This window comes from Bufo gargarizans, chromosome 8, assembly GCF_014858855.1.
Source record: "Bufo gargarizans isolate SCDJY-AF-19 chromosome 8, ASM1485885v1, whole genome shotgun sequence".
Lineage (NCBI taxonomy): Eukaryota > Metazoa > Chordata > Amphibia > Anura > Bufonidae > Bufo > Bufo gargarizans.
The window spans coordinates 194,105,369-194,123,794 of record NC_058087.1 but is presented as its reverse complement, the minus strand read 5'-3'; the positions used below and the strand labels follow the sequence as shown (position 1 = coordinate 194,123,794).

The window sequence follows — 18,426 nt, the reverse complement described above, 5'->3', positions numbered from 1 at the left end:
CAGGTGCCATCTCCCCCTCAGACTCAGAGGAGGGGACGTTATCATGGCGGCTCTGTGTGTCTGTGTAAAAGTCTTCACACCTCTGTTCAGCCTGGACTCTGTGACAGGAGCTGCGGGGTAAATGACTCCTGGGTGACCCCCTAGCGCCCCCATTGTCTGTGGCCGTGTCAGGTATTGCAGGTTTGACCGGTTTATGTCACTAGGACACAGAGGAGCGCTGCCTCCACTCAGGTCTCACCATTGTTGGCTGACAACCTAGAAGTCCACAGACCAGCTTCCATCGGTTGTCAGAGCTTGAGGTGCCCCAGAGCTGCGCTCACAGTTCTGCTGAGTGTCACTGTGTGAGGTTACAGGAGCTGCGCTGCACAGGCTCCTCGGATGACACTATATATGACAGGCCATAGGGGGCGCTCTTCTTTCTAGTGCTGCATCTGAACCTGTGCACTGGGTGCGCCATCTGGCGGTTGTGGTTCAGTCAGTGTGGGACGTGCAGCCTGCGGTTCCTGCAGCGCATTCGCCGTCTGTTATAGGAGAGCACATGGCGGTTACACTGCAGAGGGGCTCGCCGGCTCGACAGTTGCATTATCTTAAAGGCGCAGTACACGTAATGGTTCTGACTATGCATATACACAGTCAGTCATCACCGGTGGGACCTCCCGCCCCAGGGCTGATGTGTTGTATTACTTCTCCCTCCACTGCAGTGTTTGCAGGGACTGACGCACGGACCCGGGCGTTTGCGGGAACTGACGCACGGACCCGTGGGTTTGCGGGGACTGACGCACGGACCCGGGGGTTTGCGGGGACGGACGCACGGACCCGGGGGTTTGCGGGGACGGACGCACGGACCCGGGGGTTTGCGGGGACGGACGCACGGACCCGGGGGTTTGCGGGGACGGACGCACGGACCCGGGGGTTTGCGGGGACGGACGCACGGACCCGGGGGTTTGCGGGGACGGACGCACGGACCCGGGGGTTTGCGGGGACGGACGCACGGACCCGGGGGTTTGCGGGGACGGACGCACGGACCCGGGGGTTTGCGGGGACGGACGCACGGACCCGGGGGTTTGCGGGGACGGACGCACGGACCCGGGGGTTTGCGGGGACGGACGCACGGACCCGGGGGTTTGCGGGGACGGACGCACGGACCCATGTGGCTCCTCCTGTATTGATGACTGATATGGTGCCCGTCAGTCCCTGACATCAACCTGCATGATTGTGTCACCGCATATAAAGTCGGATTCCACCTCCGCCCCCTGCAGACCCCATAACATAGTGGAGCCCCTATAATCCAGGGGAGACGGTACAGAACCTGATGTAAGGATTCCACTTCCCAAAATGCACATTACTGAAAATGCTGGTAATACTGGGAGATTTCAGCTCTGAATCTGCAGAATAGTGAGTGCAGCTCTGGAGTATAATACAGGATGTAACTAAATGATTTTCCTATTTCATGACGTAAAGTCATAGTTTTACAGCCAGACACGGAGGCTCCTATTGCTTTCTCCTTCTTTACTGACCACCAATAGCAGCAAAGAGAAAAAATTAACATACAGGAAACCATAGCAACCAATGTCCCTCCCCTATGGCCCCTATAATAGGCCGCTCCTCCTATGGCTCTTCCTCTTTCTTTGGGATCCTGGTGCCAACATCCCGAACAATCCAACGAAACTCTGAACTTTGACCGGAACGAAGAAATCCAACCTCGACGAAGCGGGAACCAGCAGTCGCCAACCTGGCCAACTACCGAAGAACATCAAACCGGAACACGGCATCCTATCCTGGAAGAAGCTTCAACCTGAAAGAGAGAACAGACCATGGGCCCAGGTGAAACCGGCATGTCAGGACAAGAGCGTCCGAAAACCATCTGCTCAAACAGACCCGATAGGGGTCGAATGACCAAAGGCAATAAAGTGCATCAAACAAACACAACAATGGCAATGAAATAACCAACAGGACAATAAATACAAAGGCACTGAATAAATAACAGGACAATAAACACAGCAAAATAATAAACATAAGCGAGCCCTGAAAGAAAACAACCCACCAGAAGACCCAAGGGAGGGAATCCAGGGGGGGCAATACTCGCCTCCGTGTCTTTAACCACTTCAGCCCCGCTAGGTGAAACCCCCTTAATGACCAGGCCACTTTTTACACTTCGGCACTACACTCCTTTCACCGTTTATCGCTCGGTCATGCAACTTACCACCCAAATGAATTTTACCTCCTTTTCTTCTCACTAATGGAGCTTTCATTTGGTGGTATTTCATTGCTGCTGGCATTTTTACTTTTTTTGTTATTAATCAAAATGTAACGATTTTTTTGCAAAAAAATGACATTTTTCACTTTCAGCTGTAAAATTTTGCAAAAAAAACGACATCCATATATAAATTTTTCGCCAAATTTATTGTTCTACATGTCTTTGATAAAAAAAAATGTTTGGGCAAAAAAAAAATGGTTTGGGTAAAAGTTATAGCATTTACAAACTATGGTACAAAAATGTGAATTTCCGCTTTTTGAAACAGCTCTGACTTTCTGAGCACCTGTCATGTTTCCTGAGGTTCTACAATGCCCAGACAGTAGAAAACCCCCACAAATGACCCCATTTCGGAAAGTAGACACCCTAAGGTATTCGCTGATGGGCATAGTGAGTTCATAGAACTTTTTATTTTTTGTCACAAGTTAGCGGAAAATGATGATGATTTATTTATTTATTTTTTTCTTACAAAGTCTCATATTCCACTAACTTGCGACAAAAAATAAAAAAATTCTAGGAACTCACCATGCCCCTCACAGAATACCTTGGGGTGTCTTCTTTCCAAAATGGGGTCACTTGTGGGGTAGTTATACTGCCCTGGCAATTTAGGGGCCCAAATGTGTGAGAAGAACTTTGCAATCAAAATGTGTAAAAAATGGCCTGTGAAGTCCGAAAGGTGCACTTTGGAATATGTGCCCCTTTGCCCACCTTGGCATCAAAAAAGTGTCACATCTGGTATCGCTGTACTCAGGAGAAGTTGGGCAATGTGTTTTGGGGTGTCATTTTACATATACCCATGCTGGGTGAGAGAAATATCTTGGCAAAAGACAACCTTTCCCATTTTTTTATACAAAGTTGGCATTTGACCAAGATATTTTTCTCACCCAGCATGGGTATATGTAAAATGACACCCCAAAACACATTGCCCAACTTCTCCTGAGTACGGCGATACCAGATGTGTGACACTTTTTTGCAGCCAAGGTGGGCAAAGGGGCACATATTCCAAAGTGCACCTTTCGGGTTTCACCGGTCATTTTTTACACATTTTGATTGCAAAGTTCTTCTCACACATTTGGGCCCCTAAATTGCCAGGGCAGTATAACTACGCCACAAGTGACCCCATTTTGGAAAGAAGACACCCCAAGGTATTCTGTGAGGGGCATGGCGAGTTCCTAGAATTTTTTATTTTTTGTCGCAAGTTAGTGGAATATGAGACTTTGTAAGGAAAAAAGAAAAAAAAAGAAAAATCATAATTTTCCGCTAAATTGTGACAAAAAAAAAAAATTCTAGGAACTCGCCGTGCCCCTCACGGAATACCTTGGGGTGTCTTCTTTCCAAAATGGGGTCACATGTGGCGTAGTTATACTGCCCTGGCAATTTAGGGGCCCAAATGTGTAAGAAGTACCTTGCAATCAAAATGTGTAAAAAATGGCCGGTGAAATCCGAAAGGTGCCCCTTTGCCCACCTTGGCTGCAAAAAAGTGTCACACATCTGGTATCGCCGTACTCAGGAGAAGTTGGGGAATGTGTTTTGGGGGGTCATTTTACATATACCCATGCTGGGTGAGAGAAATATCTTGGCAAAAGACAACTTTTCCCATTTTTTTATACAAAGTTGGTATTTGACCAAGATATTTTTCTCACCCAGCATGGGTATATGTAAAATGACACCCCAAAACACATTCCCCAACTTCTTCTGAGTACGGCGATACCACATGTGTGACACTTTTTTGCAGCCTAGATGCGCAAAGGGGCCCAAATTCCTTTTAGGAGGGCATTTTTAGACATTTGGATCCCAGACTTCTTCTCACACTTTCGGGCCCCTAAAAAGCCAGGGCAGTATAAATACCCCACATGTGACCCCACTTTGGAAAGAAGACACCCCAAGGTATTCAATGAGGGGCCTGGCGATTTCCTAGAATCACATTTTTTTTGCATAAGTTAGCGGGTATTGATTTTTTTTTTTTTTTTTTTTCACAAAGTCTCACTTTCCGCTAACTTAGGACAAAAATTTCAATCTTTCATGGACTCAATATGCCCCTCACGGAATACCTTGGGGTGTCTTCTTTCCGAAATGGGGTCACATGTGGGGTATTTATACTGCCCTGGCTTTTTAGGGGCCCTAAAGCGTGAGAAGAAGTCTGGAATATAAATGTCTAAAAATGTTTACGCATTTGGATTCCGTGAGGGGTACGGCGAGTGCATGTGAGATTTTATTTTTTGACACAAGTTAGTGGAATATGAGACTTTGTAAGAAAAAACAAAAACAAAAACAAACAAAAAATTTCCGCTAACTTGTGCCAAAAAAAATGTCTGAATGGAGCCTTACCAGGGGGGGGGGGGGGGGTGATCAATGACAGGGGGGGGGGGGGTGATCAATGACAGGGGGGTGATCACCCATATAGACTCCCTGATCACCCCCCTGTCACTGATCACCCCCCCTGTAAGGCTCCATTCAGACATCCGCATGATTTTTTACGGATCCATGGATACATGGATCGGATCCACAGAACGCATGCGGACGTCTGAATGGAGCCTTACAGGGGGGTTATCAATGACAGGGGGTGATCAGGGTAATCAGGGTGATCACCCCCCTGTCACTGATCACCCCCCCTGTAAGGCTCCATTCAGACATCCGCATGATTTTTTACGGATCCATGGATACATGGATCGGATCCACAGAACGCATGCGGACGTCTGAATAGAGCCTTACAGGGGGGTTATCAATGACAGGGGGTGATCAGGGTAATCAGGGTGATCACCCCCATGTCACTGATCACCCCCCCTGTAAGGCTCCATTCAGACATCCGCATGATTTTTTACGGATCCATGGATACATGGATCGGATCCACAGAACGCATGCGGACGTCTGAATGGAGCCTTACAGGGGGGTTATCAATGACAGGGGGTGATCAGGGTGATCACCCCCATGTCACTGATCACCCCCCCTGTAAGGCTCCATTCAGACGTCCGCATGATTTTTACGGATCCATGGATACATGGATCGGATCCGTAAAAATCATGCGGACGTCTGAATGGAGCCTTACAGGGGGGGTGATCAATGACAGGGGGTGATCAGGGAGTGTATATGGGTGATCACCCGCCTGTCATTGATCACCCCCCTGTAAGGCTCCATTCAGACGTCCGTATGCTTTTTGCAGATCCGATCCATGTATCCGTGGATCCGTAAAAATCATACGGACGTCTGAACGGAGCCTGACAGGGGGGTGATCAATGACAGGGCGGTGATCAATGACAGGGGGGTGATCAGGGAGTTTATATGGGGTGATCATGGGTTTATAAGGGGTTAATAAGTGACGGGGGGGGGGGGGGGTGTAGTGTAGTGTGGTGTTTGGTGGGACTGTACTGACCTACCTGAGTCCTCTGGTGGTCGATCCTAACAAAAGGGACCACCAGAGGACCAGGTAGGAGGTATATTAGACGCTGTTATGAAAACAGCGTCTAATATACCTGTTGGGGGTTAAAAAATTCGGATCTCCAGCCTGCCAGCGAACGATCGCCGCTGGCAGGCTGGAGATCCACTCGCTTACCTTCCGTTCCTGTGAGCGCGCGCGTTCACAGGAAATCTCGCGTCTCGCGAGATGACGCGTATATGCGTCCAGGAGGAGTAAAGCAACCACCTCCCGGACGCATATGTGCGTACAGCGGTCGGGAGGTGGTTAATAAAACTATGACTTTACGTCATGAAATGGGAAAATCATTTAGTTTTACAGCAAGACACGGAGGCTCATATTGCAAGTTCAAAGCCCGTCAATAATTGAAGCAAACAAATTAGCTGGAGGACAGAAATAGAACTCCCTGAACGTGGTAACATTAGACCAGTCGGCCAGGCGCATCACGTCCTCCAATCTGGCCCCCAAAACCGCCAGCGCGGTGGCAGAGGCCCCCCGCGCAGAATGGGCCGTGAAGACAGAAGTGTCAACACCCGCCAACGACATAACGTGCTAACGTAGGGCTAGACACCGGCCCAAACGGATGAAGAATAGAAACGAACAGCTGCGGCCTGGTAGGAGACCTGTGTGCCAGAGTCCTGGACTCGTATTCCCGAAGGCACGCCACGGGGCATAAGATCGGAGAAGAGGGAAAACTGGGGTAGGACACGAACCGGATGCTAGTCTTGGTGCGACGCAAGATGTTAAAGGTAACCCCCTCCGGGGTAAACGAACGCGCGTCGTAATCAAGGGCCCTCACATCCGAGACTCTCTTACATGAAATGAGGCAAAACAACGCCAACAATTTAGCGGACAATTGTCTAAGTGATAGATCAGAATTCTCAGGCCAAGAAGGCCAGAACCAGGGAGACATCCCAAGTAGTGGAAAAACGAGGCCGAGGGGGACGAGACAACCGAGCCCCCCGAAGAAGGCGAGACACAGAAGGATGTTGACCGGCCGCGACACCTGCGTAGCCCTCGTGGGTAGAAGAAATAGCGGACCTGAAAAGGTTAATGGTCCGATACGCCTTCCCCGCCTCAAATAGAGAGGTGAGGAACTGCAGCAGTTCAGCTACAGGTGCCGAAACGGGATCCAAGTCCCGTTCCACGCACCAGTTAGCCCAAGTTCTCCAGGCTGCCCGGTAAGACATTCTGGTGCCGGGAGCTCATGCACTGTCCAATAGTTGTCGAGTCGCAGCCGAAATTCCCTCGAAAGATCCAGGTGTCCGAAGATCCAGGTGTCCGGAGATCCGGCACGCCAGCAGCCGCAGAGATCCGTCGAGGAGAAGGGGATGGTGTAGACCCTGAGGGTTGCGTAGGAGATCCAACCGGCTCGGGAGAAGAACAGGGATCTCCACCAGAATCTTCAACAATGAAGGGAACCAGACCTGGGACCCCCAGAACGGGGCCACCAGAACCAGGTCCACCCGATGGCGGAGAACCTGCAGGAGTGTCCTCGGGATCATCGAGAATGGAGGAAACGCGTACAGGCGGGACACCGACCAGTCCTGGAGGAATGCATCCACCGCCATCGCCTCCGGGTCCGGACGCCAGCTGAAGAACCGGGTGAGCTGTCTATTGAGCCGAGAGGCGAAGAGATCGACGGACATCGGACCCCATAAATCCGAAATCGCCGCGAACACCTGCGGATCCAACTGCCAATCGCTGCCATCCGATAGGTAGCGAGAGTTCCAATCCGCCTGAACGTTGCTCAACCCCGGCAAATACTCCGCCTGCACCATGATGTCCCTGGACAGGCAAAACGACCAAAAATCTTTGGCCAAACGAGCCAAGGTAGCCGAGCGAGTACCCCCCAAACGGTTGACATACCGGACCGCCGACACGTTGTCCATCCGCAGCCTGATACACGCGTTGGCGATCCCGTTGGAGAAACTCTTCACCGCGAAAGACCCCGCCAGGAGTTCCAACGCATTGATGTGTAGGAGGGATTCCTCCGCAGACCAGGGACCCCCCGTGGAGACCGTGTTGTAATGGGCACCCCAGCCCTGGAGGCTCGCATCCGATTCGATTGTCAATTCCGGCAGGGATCCAAAGATCGCTCTGCCGTTCCACGCCTCTAGGTTGGCAATCCACCAACTCAACTCCTCCCGGGCTTCCGAATCCAGAACCACCGCGTCCGCAAAGGAGGCACCGGTCCGAAGATGGGGGATCTTCAGTCGCTGGAGCGCCCGGTAATGCAGTGGGGCTGGGAACACCGCCTGAATCGATGAGGCCAATAGACCGATAATGCGAGCCAGGTGACGTAACGATAGATGGGGAGCGAGGAGTGCATGCCTCAACTCCTTGCGGATCGCACGCAACTTCGCCGTCGGCAGACTGAGGGACTCCGAGAGCGAATCCACCGTGAATCCTAAGAACTCCATCCTCTGGGCCGGAGTGAGGCAGGACTTCTCCCAGTTGAGGAGGAAACCGAGACCCGACAGCAGGTCCGCCGTCCAGCGTAGATGTTCCAGCAATCCCGCTCTGGACTCGTGCATCAGAAGGATGTCGTCCAGGTAGATGATGAGGCGTACACCCCGAGTCCTCAACCACGACACGACCGGACGTAGCAACTTGGTGAAACACCAGGGAGCTGAAGACAGCCCGAATGGCAGACAGGTGAACCTCCAGACCTCTCCTTCCCACCTGAATCGAAGCAGGTCCCTGGAACGAGTGGCCACCGGGACCGTCAGGTAGGCATCCTTCAGGTCCAGTTTCACCATCCAGTCCCCAGGGACTAACAAGTCCCGAAGGAGATGGATCCCCTCCATTTTGAAATGATGGTATCGCACCACCGCATTCAACGCGCGAAGGTTGATGACCGGTCTCATCTGCCCACCTTTCTTCTGCACGAGAAAGATATTGCTGATCACACCCGCCACAGCCGGGGGCGCCGGCTCTATCGCCAACTTTTGTCTGCGGGACCGCAGCTCCGCGTCCACCAACGCGCAATCTGTGCGTGATAGGGGAACGAGCGGCGGGGCGGGAACAAGAAAAGGGGACCCCGTGAGCTCTATGTGAAAACCCCTGACCGTGGCAAGCACCCATGGATCCGCGGTGATGAGACTCCAAGCGTGGGAAAAAAGCCGGAGTCTGCCCCCTACACAAGGTACCATAGAATCCCCAATCTGGGGAACACTTACCCAAGGGTCTGCGATGGTTCGGGTTGCCCCGGAAGGAGCGAGAACGCCACTGATTCCCTCTTGTGGCGAAGAACGGAGATGCGTTGCGCTGGTCCTGGAAAGGAGGACGGTGTCCACCGGGACCTCTGTTCGCTCCACGGGCCTGGAAATTTGCACGGCCGGACAGGCGGCCCCTACCACTGCCGGCCTGATGAGAGACCCGTCCCTGGAAGACCCTGCGCATAGAGGCTTGGGCCTTGTCCAGCGCAGTAAAAGTGCCCACGAACCGGCTCATGTCCTTGATGAAGGACTCGCCGAAGAAGAGGCCCTGTGCGTCCTTCCCTGCCTCAGTGAGCGCCAAATTCGCCAACTTGGGGTCTATCTTAAACAAGATAGCCCTGCGCCTCTCAATCGCCACGGCCGTATTGGCGTTGCCGGTAAGGCATATGGCCCTCTGGGCCCAGCCCCTCAATTCCACCGGGTCTATCGGGGTTCCCTCAATTCTAGCTGCCTCGGCCATCTCCAAGATCCTGGTCAATGGACCAAACACATCTAAAATCTTGTCCTGGCAGCTGCGGAGCGCTGAATCCAGGCCCTTTTTTGGATTCCAGCCCGTCTTGGCTAAAAACTGCGACATCGTGGGGTCCACCAACGGGGTGTCACAAACCTTATTGGGAACCACTGGCCGGGGACACTCGGCCCTAAGTTTGTTGCGCGACTCGCGGCTAAGCGAGTGACGTACCCAGTGCTCCAAATAAGCCCCCACATGAGGGGAGGGAAGCCATTCCGCCGAACGAGGGTGATGCAACGACTCGGGGTCGAACATCGGTTCGCCCGAATCATCCAACACGACCTCAGAACGGGTAGCGTTGGAAGCCGACGCCACTTCCTTGGCAGAGGAGGCCGCCGCAGCGGAGGTCGAGGGGCCCTGAACTGGGGGGGTGAGATCCTCCTCTGTGCCGTAATCAAAATCCGCCATTGCCTCCTCGTCTGAAGCTCTATCCGAGTCAGACAGATCCGGTGATTGCGCTCTAGCGCATTTCTATGTCCGCACCCGTTCTGCCTGGCGGGAAGAGGCCCTTTTCCGTGAGCTAAGCACGGTTTCTGGGGTGGCAAGATGCGCACCAGTCGAAGTCCCCTGTGACACAGGGGGATCAAAAGAGGTAGGCTGCGGTGCGGCAATGGGGTCCTGCAAGGGAGCACTAGCGGGATGTGCGGACAGAGCCTGGGCAATAGTCTGTGACAAAACTGACGACATGGAGCCCATGGCTGCCATAATCACGTCAGACACCGAGCGCTGCAGAGCCAGCGCTTGCACATCCGTCTCAGTGGAGTTAAACCCCTCAGGGGAGGAGGGGAGCCGACTGGCAGTAGGAGGGGGAGTAGGAGCCGACATGCCTAAAGCTGATGCCTGAAGGGAGCTATGCTGGGACTAATAGAAACCCACTGGACAAGGCCGAGGTCACCTGAGAGACGCCTAGGAGCAGGGGAGCAGGAGCCGCCGACCGCGCTGGGAACTGGAGGCGAGTGTCCGGCAGGAAGCGCTGTAAGCCCGCCCCCAGAAGCCCGCGAAATGCGGCCGCCCAAACTAAGATGGCCGCCGAAATCCCGCGGCCGGCCGATCACAGAGGGCGTCCAAGATGGCCGCCGCGGCCTAACGGATCACAGACGCGCCGGGAATGGCGCCGCCGATAGCCGAGAGGGAGGACCCGCCCCCAACCCCCGGGCAGCGCGGACGCTAGTGTAAGGTAAAAAAATAAGCAAGGGGGGGCGGGAGGAAGGCCAACGCAGAGCAATGAGGACAGTGCCAAGATAAACACTGAAAACCACTGAAGGGGGGGAGAGCCCTAATGGCGCAGAATAATAGATCCCCAAAGCGCAGGGATAAGCGCAGCGATGAAAACCCCCCACCTGCTCCGCAAAGAGGCAGGGAGGCCAATGCAATGTGAGCGCTGTTAGCAAGCAGGGTTAATCACCCTGGGGTACACAGCGCAAAAATAAAGAGACACCTAACACAAAGATAAAACAGCAGAGAGACAGAGGTGTACTTAGCTTGGCAGCAGCAAAGAAGGAGGAAGAGCCATAGGAAGAGCGGCCTATTATAGGGGCCATAGGGGAGGGACATTGGTTGCTATGGTTTCCTGTATGTTAATTTTTTCTCTTTGCTGCTATTGGTGGTTCAGTAAAGAAGGAGAAAGCAATAGGAGCCTCCGTGTCTTGCTGTAAAACTCAGGATCAGTCCAGGATAAGTAATGTATGTACACGGTGACTGCACCAGCAGAATAGTGAGTGCAGCTCTGGAGTATAATACAGGATGTAACTCAGGGTCAGTACAGGATAAGTAATGTATGTACACAGTGACTGCACCAGCAGAATAGTGAGTGCAGCTCTGGAGTATAATACAGGAGGTAACTCAGGGTCAGTACAGGATAAGTAATGTATGTACACAGTGACTGCACCAGCAGAATAGTGAGTGCAGCTCTGGAGTATAATACAGGATGTAACTCAGGATCAGTACAGGATAAGTAATGTATGTACACAGTGACTGCACCAGCAGAATAGTGAGTGCAGCTCTGGACTATAATATAGGATGTAACTCAGGATCAGTACAGGATAAGTAATGTATGTACACAGTGACTGCACCAGCAGAATAGTGAGTGCAGCTCTGGAGTATAATACAGGATGCAACTGAGGATCAGTACAGGATAAGTAATGTATGTACACAGTGACTGCACCAGCAGAATAGTGAGTGCAGCTCTGGAGTATAATACAGGATGTAACTCAGGATCAGTACAGGATACGTAATGTATGTACACAGTGACTGCACCAGCAGAATAGTGAGTGCAGCTCTGGAATATAATACAGGATGTAACTCAGGATCAGTACAGGATAAGTAATGTATGTACACAGTGACTGCACCAGCAGAATAGTGAGTGCAGCTCTGGAGTATAATACAGGATGTAACTCAGGATCAGTACAGGATAAGTAATGTATGTACACAGTGACTGCACCAGCAGAATAGTGAGTGCAGCTCTGGGGTATAATACAGAATGTCACTCAGGATCAGTACAGGAGAGTTGGTAATTCTATAGGTGAACCTGGGCTTTCCAGGTGTAGATCTGTTCCGGGTAGTAATCTGGTGTCCGGCTGGACGTACAGAATACGCAGTGATCTCTGTGGTTTGGGATTACGCGGTGTCCTTACTCATTCCTCCGGGGAGATTCCTGCAGTAATTCTGCCTTCAGACTGGTTTATAATCCTGAGATTTGTGCTACATTAATTAGAGTAAGGTTAGCGGCGCGAGCAGCGGCGCCTCGGGAGTCGCTCTGACCCTGTTCTTATTACATTGACCTGTGAATATTCCTCGGCTTTTGGCTGCGGTGCCGGCTTTATCTCATGAGCTGTCAGGATCCGGCTGTCCATCTGTCACCTATGCCCCCCCCGCCCGTCACCTCATGTGCCGGCAGAAGATAAGTGTCACACAGACCCCGGCACCTGCATCCTCAGACCCCACCAGGGCTCGGTCCTCCAGCCTGGGCTGGACACATTATAGGGAGAGCCGTCGAGACCACCATATGTGAAGGCGACCGTCTGAGGGGATGAGGACCGCCAGTGTCAGGATGGGCAATCATATGGGGAACCACGACCAGTGCATTCATGTGGAGGGGATTCCAAAAGTGAGTATGGCCCCCGCATGGACGTTCCGTCTCAGATCGCCTCCCCGGTTGTCGGGCTGGTGACTCCTCTTCAGACCATAGAGGTCATCATTCAGCTTCTCCACAGTAGATCCTAATTTGCGTTTTCTTTGGGATAGAGATGCGCCTTAGGAAGAGAAAGTATTAGGGCTCATGGACACCACCCAAACTGCGGATCCGCAAAACACGGATACGGGCCGTGTGCATTCCGCGAAACGGCCGACCCCTAATAGAACAGTCCTATCCGTATCATTAATGAGGACAATAGGAGGACATGTTTTATTTTTCTGCGGAACGGCCATGCGGATATATATTATTTTTTTCACGGATCTATTAAAGTGAATGGTTTCGCAAGCGGGAATCAATAGCAGGCAGCACAGCCGCCCTGGGAACAATCGTGTCCCTTCTCAGCGCAGCCGCCAGTTTTTGGTTTTTTTTGGGGGGGGGGGGAGGATTTTGGCGCAGCCGCTGAGGGTGCCTGCACACTGTGCGGATTACACGCGTTTTTTCCCCGAGTGGATTTCGTGCCAGTAAACTGCAGCGCACAGTACAGCACCAGCAAAGTGATTGGACAGATCTCTTGCACACACTGTGTATATTTTCCGCGTTGATTGTTTGTGTGATTCCGCACCGTAGCGGGTTTTCCCATAGACTTCAGTGCGGTCGTTAAAATAGAAAAAAGCGCGCCAAATCGGTAGTGCAGATTTATGTGTGGTTTTTATATGGTTTTGGTCCAGATTTCACGTGGGTTTTCTGTGTACAAATCTGCACAGTGTGGGATCTCGTCTGCCTTTGATGCAGTTTTTATATGTTTTATTTTTTTACCCACTTATATAGCGCTGACGTATTTCGCAGCGCTGTACAGACATCGTCATCGCTCTGTCCCCAGCGGGAAGTGTGGGAGGAAACGCAGACACCGGGAGAACATACAGACTCCTGCAGATGTTGTCCTTGGTCGGATTTAAACCCAGGACCCCAGCGCTGCACAGAACCAGTGCTGACCACTGGGCCACTGCTGACCGCTGAGCCACCGCTGACCACTGAGCCACCGCTGACCACTGAGCCACCGCTGACCGCTGGGCCACCGCGCTGCCCTCAGACAGTTGCATCATGTATGTGATAAGCTGCCGGTTTATTAGTGGGGCCGTGGACTCCTCTCGGACTGTATGCACGTTTATAGACCACGTGTAGGAAAACTGGTGGCTGGGTACAACGTTCTTATGGAAACGTCTGCGCAGGTGACCACGGATATTCTGCGTATCTGTCTATTCTGACCCGAGCGCGGTGTGTACAGGGCCATACTAATAGATGGGTGGCTGCGCTGTAGAAGGTTCACGTGGACACCGGGGACTCAGCAAATCTTCTGCGTCCAGAATTAACAGAACAGATGTCTGATGGGAGGGGGGGCATTAATAAAGCAGATGTTCTGAGCAGACATGTGATGTAATCTGTATTATCCTCTCCCGGTGATCTCCGATACCCGCACATCCACCCATCGTCCCACAGCCTCCTCGCCGCTGAGCACTGTCCGGCCTCCTCCACCTCTCGCCCTCCATCTATAACCTCTCTTACCTTGTGGGCTGACGCTCTACCTGTAAGTTGTGACCTTCCCTCCTTCTCTGATCCCCAAATCTGTCTCCTTCTGTACCTCGTCCGCTCTTTTGGCCTGGCCGTGGTTCTCCGATACAGGGGAGAAGTGTCACGTTTCTACAGAAAGGTCGGTGTCCATAGCCATGTCATGGAGAAAGGTGTGAAGAGATAGATATGAGATAGACAGACAGATATGGGATAGATATTAGATAGGTATCAGGTAGATATGAGATTCATACACGTGTCAGTCTGATGTGGTTTGTGGCACAGATGTAATGTGGGATTTATCTTTCTGTCACCAGGCGGCGGGAGCGGTTTCTCGGTTCCGCCGAAAACTGACGGTCACAGAGCCGGAGCTGACGTTACCGGTCCTAACCTTCGGCGCTGGCATGCAGGGAATGGGTCCGGCTTGTATCTTTCTACGTAAGGGCATCGCTGAGAAGCAAGGGGTGAGTCCACACGTCCGCCGCCCGGCATCCGTAGACTGCCACGTCGTACATCAGCTGCATGTGACAGATGTAGCAGAGCTGAGTTTGTTATCAAGCTTTTTGGAGCGCCATCGTTCGCGTCTCCTGCACATCACCTGATGTCTTATTGTTACATGTTCTCTGTGATCTTTTTGATCAGTCCGTGACAAAAATGAAGCATTTCACAACCCCCATCATCCTTGGTGGCGTTGGAATAGAGCCAGCATTGATAGATGCCGCTTATCACGTATTCGATGTATTAGGCTTATGTTATGATCCTTGTTGGTATTCCTTAGGCTTTATCTTACATCCTAGCGCCCTTTATGTCTGATCCTCTGGTTTACAGACTGGGCAGTGGCCCCTGTGTGTTCCCCTTCGGTGTAGTCGGGTTTATTGGGGTCACCCCTTATAAAACGTGACGAGGGGGCGTCAGATGTATCCAGAATGTGACGTCTTTTATTGACCCGCAGCCCCCCCAAAGTCTCATGTTCTTTACTCTTTTCATAGTACCGCGAGCTGGGAACGGATGAGATTGAAGGTAAGTGTCTCTTGTGGTTTCCGTCCTTTTTGACAGTAGGAATAGTGCTGCTGACCACCGCCGCCATATTGGTTGTCACCCAACTTTCCCAGAATCAGATATAGCTGGGTTACATCTGAATAGAATTTATCGGATGCGGTGTAATCATTGACGCGATGCATTGAATGTATGATAAGTTGCGCATCGTTGCGGTGGAGTTTGCGCCTATCCCTTCTCAGTCTTCCTTCCCTTGTGTAGAATTACGCGACGCCTTCGTGGAGTTTGACAAGGACAAGGATGGTTTCATCACCTGCAAGGACCTGGGGAACCTGATGAGGATCATGGGGTACATGCCCACCGAGATGGAGCTGATCGAATTGTCCCAGCAGATCAACATGAACCGTAAGCGTGGCAGGATAAGTGTACGTTCCCTGCAGATCTCGTCTCAGATCCACGGCACGGATTTAAAGTGGAGAAATCCGCAAGGCCGTATGAGAGGGTCCGCACCCGATCCGCAATTTCGCAGAACGGGAGCGTACCCATTCGTTCCTATGGGGCCGCAAAAGATGCGTCCGTAGTTCCATTCCGCGGCCCGCAAAAAATACAGAGCGCGTCCTATTCTTCTCCTCAATTGTGGACAAGAATAGGCATTTTCTATGAGAGCGGCGACCATGCGGCGTACAAGAATTGCGGATCGCTCACGGGCCGGTATCCGTGTTTTGCTGATCCGCAATTTGTGGACCGCAGAACACATCCGGCCGTCTTAATGAGCCCTAAGCTGGTCTTCCACACTGAAAATGTCTGCACCGTGTGAATGAGATCTGGAGAATCTCCTTCGCTTGTCTTGTTCTGTAATGCAAACCCGCCACGTGTGAATGCGGCCCTAAGGGGGAAGGACGATAGGAGTTATTGACTTTCCATAATGAGAGGAGTAGTAGTAAGGTCCCCTGTTACTGTGCAGCCGCCATCTTTCACCCTCGCCCTTTTCCATCTTCAGTTGGAGGGCGCGTTGACTTTCAGGACTTTGTCGACCTGATGACTCCGAAGCTGCTGGAGGAGACGGCTGGGATGATCGGCGTGAAGGAACTCAGGGACGCCTTCAAAGAGGTGAGACGCTTGCAGAATAGTCACTAGGGGACAGCTGGGGGACAAACAGTACAGCCACCATGACGTCTTCTTCTGAGGTTCCCGCTGACTGTCCTAGACTCCTGAATGGTAAGTGCGGTAGCGGGGATGTATCTTTGCATAGAGTCTGGGAACGATGGGTGACAAACAGTACAGCCACCATGACGTCTTCTTCTGAGGTTCCCGCTGACTGTCCTAGACTCCTGAATGGTAGGTACGGTAGCGGGGATGTATGTTTGCATAGAGTCTGGGAACGATGGGTGACAAACAGTACAGCCACCATGACGTCTTCTTCTGAGGTTCCCGCTGACTGTCCTAGACTCCTGAATGGTAAGTGCGGTAGCGGGGATGTATCTTTGCATAGAGTCTGGGAACGATGGGTGACAAACAGTACAGCCACCATGACGTCTTCTTCTGAGGTTCCCGCTGACTGTCCTAGACTCCTGAATGGTACGTGCGGTAGCGGGGATGTATCTTTGCATAGAGTCTGGGAACGATGGGTGACAAACAGTACAGCCACCATGATGTCTTCTTCTGAGGTTCCCGCTGACTGTCCTAGACTCCTGAAGGTAAGTGCGGTAGCGGGGGTGTATCTTTGCATAGAGTCTGGGAACGATGGGTGGCAAACAGTACAGCCACCATGACGTCTTCTTCTGAGGTTCCCGCTGACTGTCCTAGACTCCTGAATGGTACGTGCGGTAGCGGGGATGTGTCTTTGCATAGAGTCTGGGAACGATGGGTGACAAGAGCTGTTTTTGTTTTTTTGCATCCGAGTGTATTCGGTTTTTCACTGGTCCGATCGACTTTAATGGGCGACTCGGATTAGTGAGGCGATATTTGAGCTCCTTATAATCCCAGCAGTGCCGACCCCAGTGTACATTATGCCATTGAAGTGCATCGGTTCTGTTGCGATCCAGGTGATATCAATTATAAAAACTCGGGGGGGGGGGGGAATGTGCGAGGGGCATTACACTCTGGGGTGATATATAGACTGCGTATATTAAAACTGGTACCAGCAAAAACTGTAAGCGACCAATCAGATTCCAGTTTCATTCTAGCAGAGAAATTGATCTGATTGGTCAAATAAAAAATCTTCAATTTCCCCCCCAAATATTCCGTTGATGACTGCGTGTTATGTCCACAGTTTGACGCCAACGGCGATGGCGAGATCACACTGGATGAGCTTCAGCAGGCCATGCAAAGGCTTCTGGGAGAGAAGCTGACCAATAACGAGATCGCCGATGTGGTCCGGGAAGCCGACTTGAACGGAGACGGGACGGTGGATTTTGAAGGTACGATGATGAGGTTTCTAACGTCTTGCACCTCCCGCCCCCATAACTGCGCCTGGTTAACGTCACCCACTTTCTCTGTCCCTGGCAGAGTTTGTCCGGATGATGTCGCGTTGACGCTTGACGTCCTGGGAGAATCGAGGACGCCCCGATCTCGTCTAACCCCCAATTCGCCATATGTTTAACAGACGTCGCAGCGGCCACTGTATCTGGTGTGTGGATGTAGCAATGTGTAGGCGCCCCCTGGTGATGTATAGAAGATATTACTGTGAATAAATAAACTCTGCTTTTGTAACTTGTGCCTGCGCTTATCCTGGGTGCAAAGTAACTGGGGCCAGACTGGGGTGCGGGACACCCGCTCATTCCTCTCTTACCCGCTGCCCATTTGTCACAAGAGCTTACAATCATGTCCTCCCCATATATCAATCGGAGGCTGCCGTGAAGGAATATGTGGAATACGGAGGGGGGGGTTCAAGGTCCAGGATCGTGTCACATGACCACTGAATGTGGAAAACGGCAAAACAAATGATTGGGGGGAGGGGGGGGTCCAGGATCGTGTCACATGACCACCAAAATGTGTGCGGCTTCATTGAGAAATGCGGATGTTGGCTGGAAACTTGGCAGGTTCTGGATGAATCGTCTGAGAACTGACGACGAGATGTAAACAGACTCAGGGATGACATCTCCAAGACCCCTGACCGTCCCGGGCCCTCAGGACCCCCCACACTGATTGCAGCCCGTATTCACTTTATTTCATTTGCTCCCAAACTTCTGTGCAGTCCGGCACTCCCTTACCTAAGGGGCGTTCATTCTGTGAATAGAATACCAGAATTGCAGTGAACACTGACGCATATACATAGGCAGGGAGCAGCAAGAAGAGGAGACGTGACTGAAAATTAACCTATTTTTTTCCCAT

The 18,426-nt window shown here is 51.9% G+C and overlaps 1 protein-coding gene across 3 annotated transcripts; it reads left to right on the top strand.

Moving 5' to 3' along the window:
• Positions 1–39: 39 nt before the first annotated feature.
• Positions 40–17,743, top strand: CABP5 (calcium binding protein 5). Of its 3 annotated transcripts, none has more exons than XM_044303611.1 (7): positions 40–117; positions 14,415–14,561; positions 15,087–15,117; positions 15,355–15,498; positions 16,094–16,203; positions 17,366–17,513; positions 17,602–17,743. In XM_044303611.1, the coding sequence occupies exons 2-7, from the start codon at positions 14,502–14,504 to the stop codon at positions 17,625–17,627; spliced, it is 519 nt and encodes a 172-aa protein (XP_044159546.1). In that variant the 5' UTR covers positions 40–117; positions 14,415–14,501; the 3' UTR covers positions 17,628–17,743. The 3 variants fall into 3 exon arrangements, with proteins under 3 accessions (XP_044159546.1, XP_044159545.1, XP_044159544.1); XM_044303610.1 differs by lacking the exon at positions 40–117 and adding an exon at positions 129–171; XM_044303609.1 differs by lacking the exon at positions 40–117 and adding an exon at positions 12,170–12,504.
• The last annotated feature ends 683 nt before the right edge of the window (positions 17,744–18,426 follow it).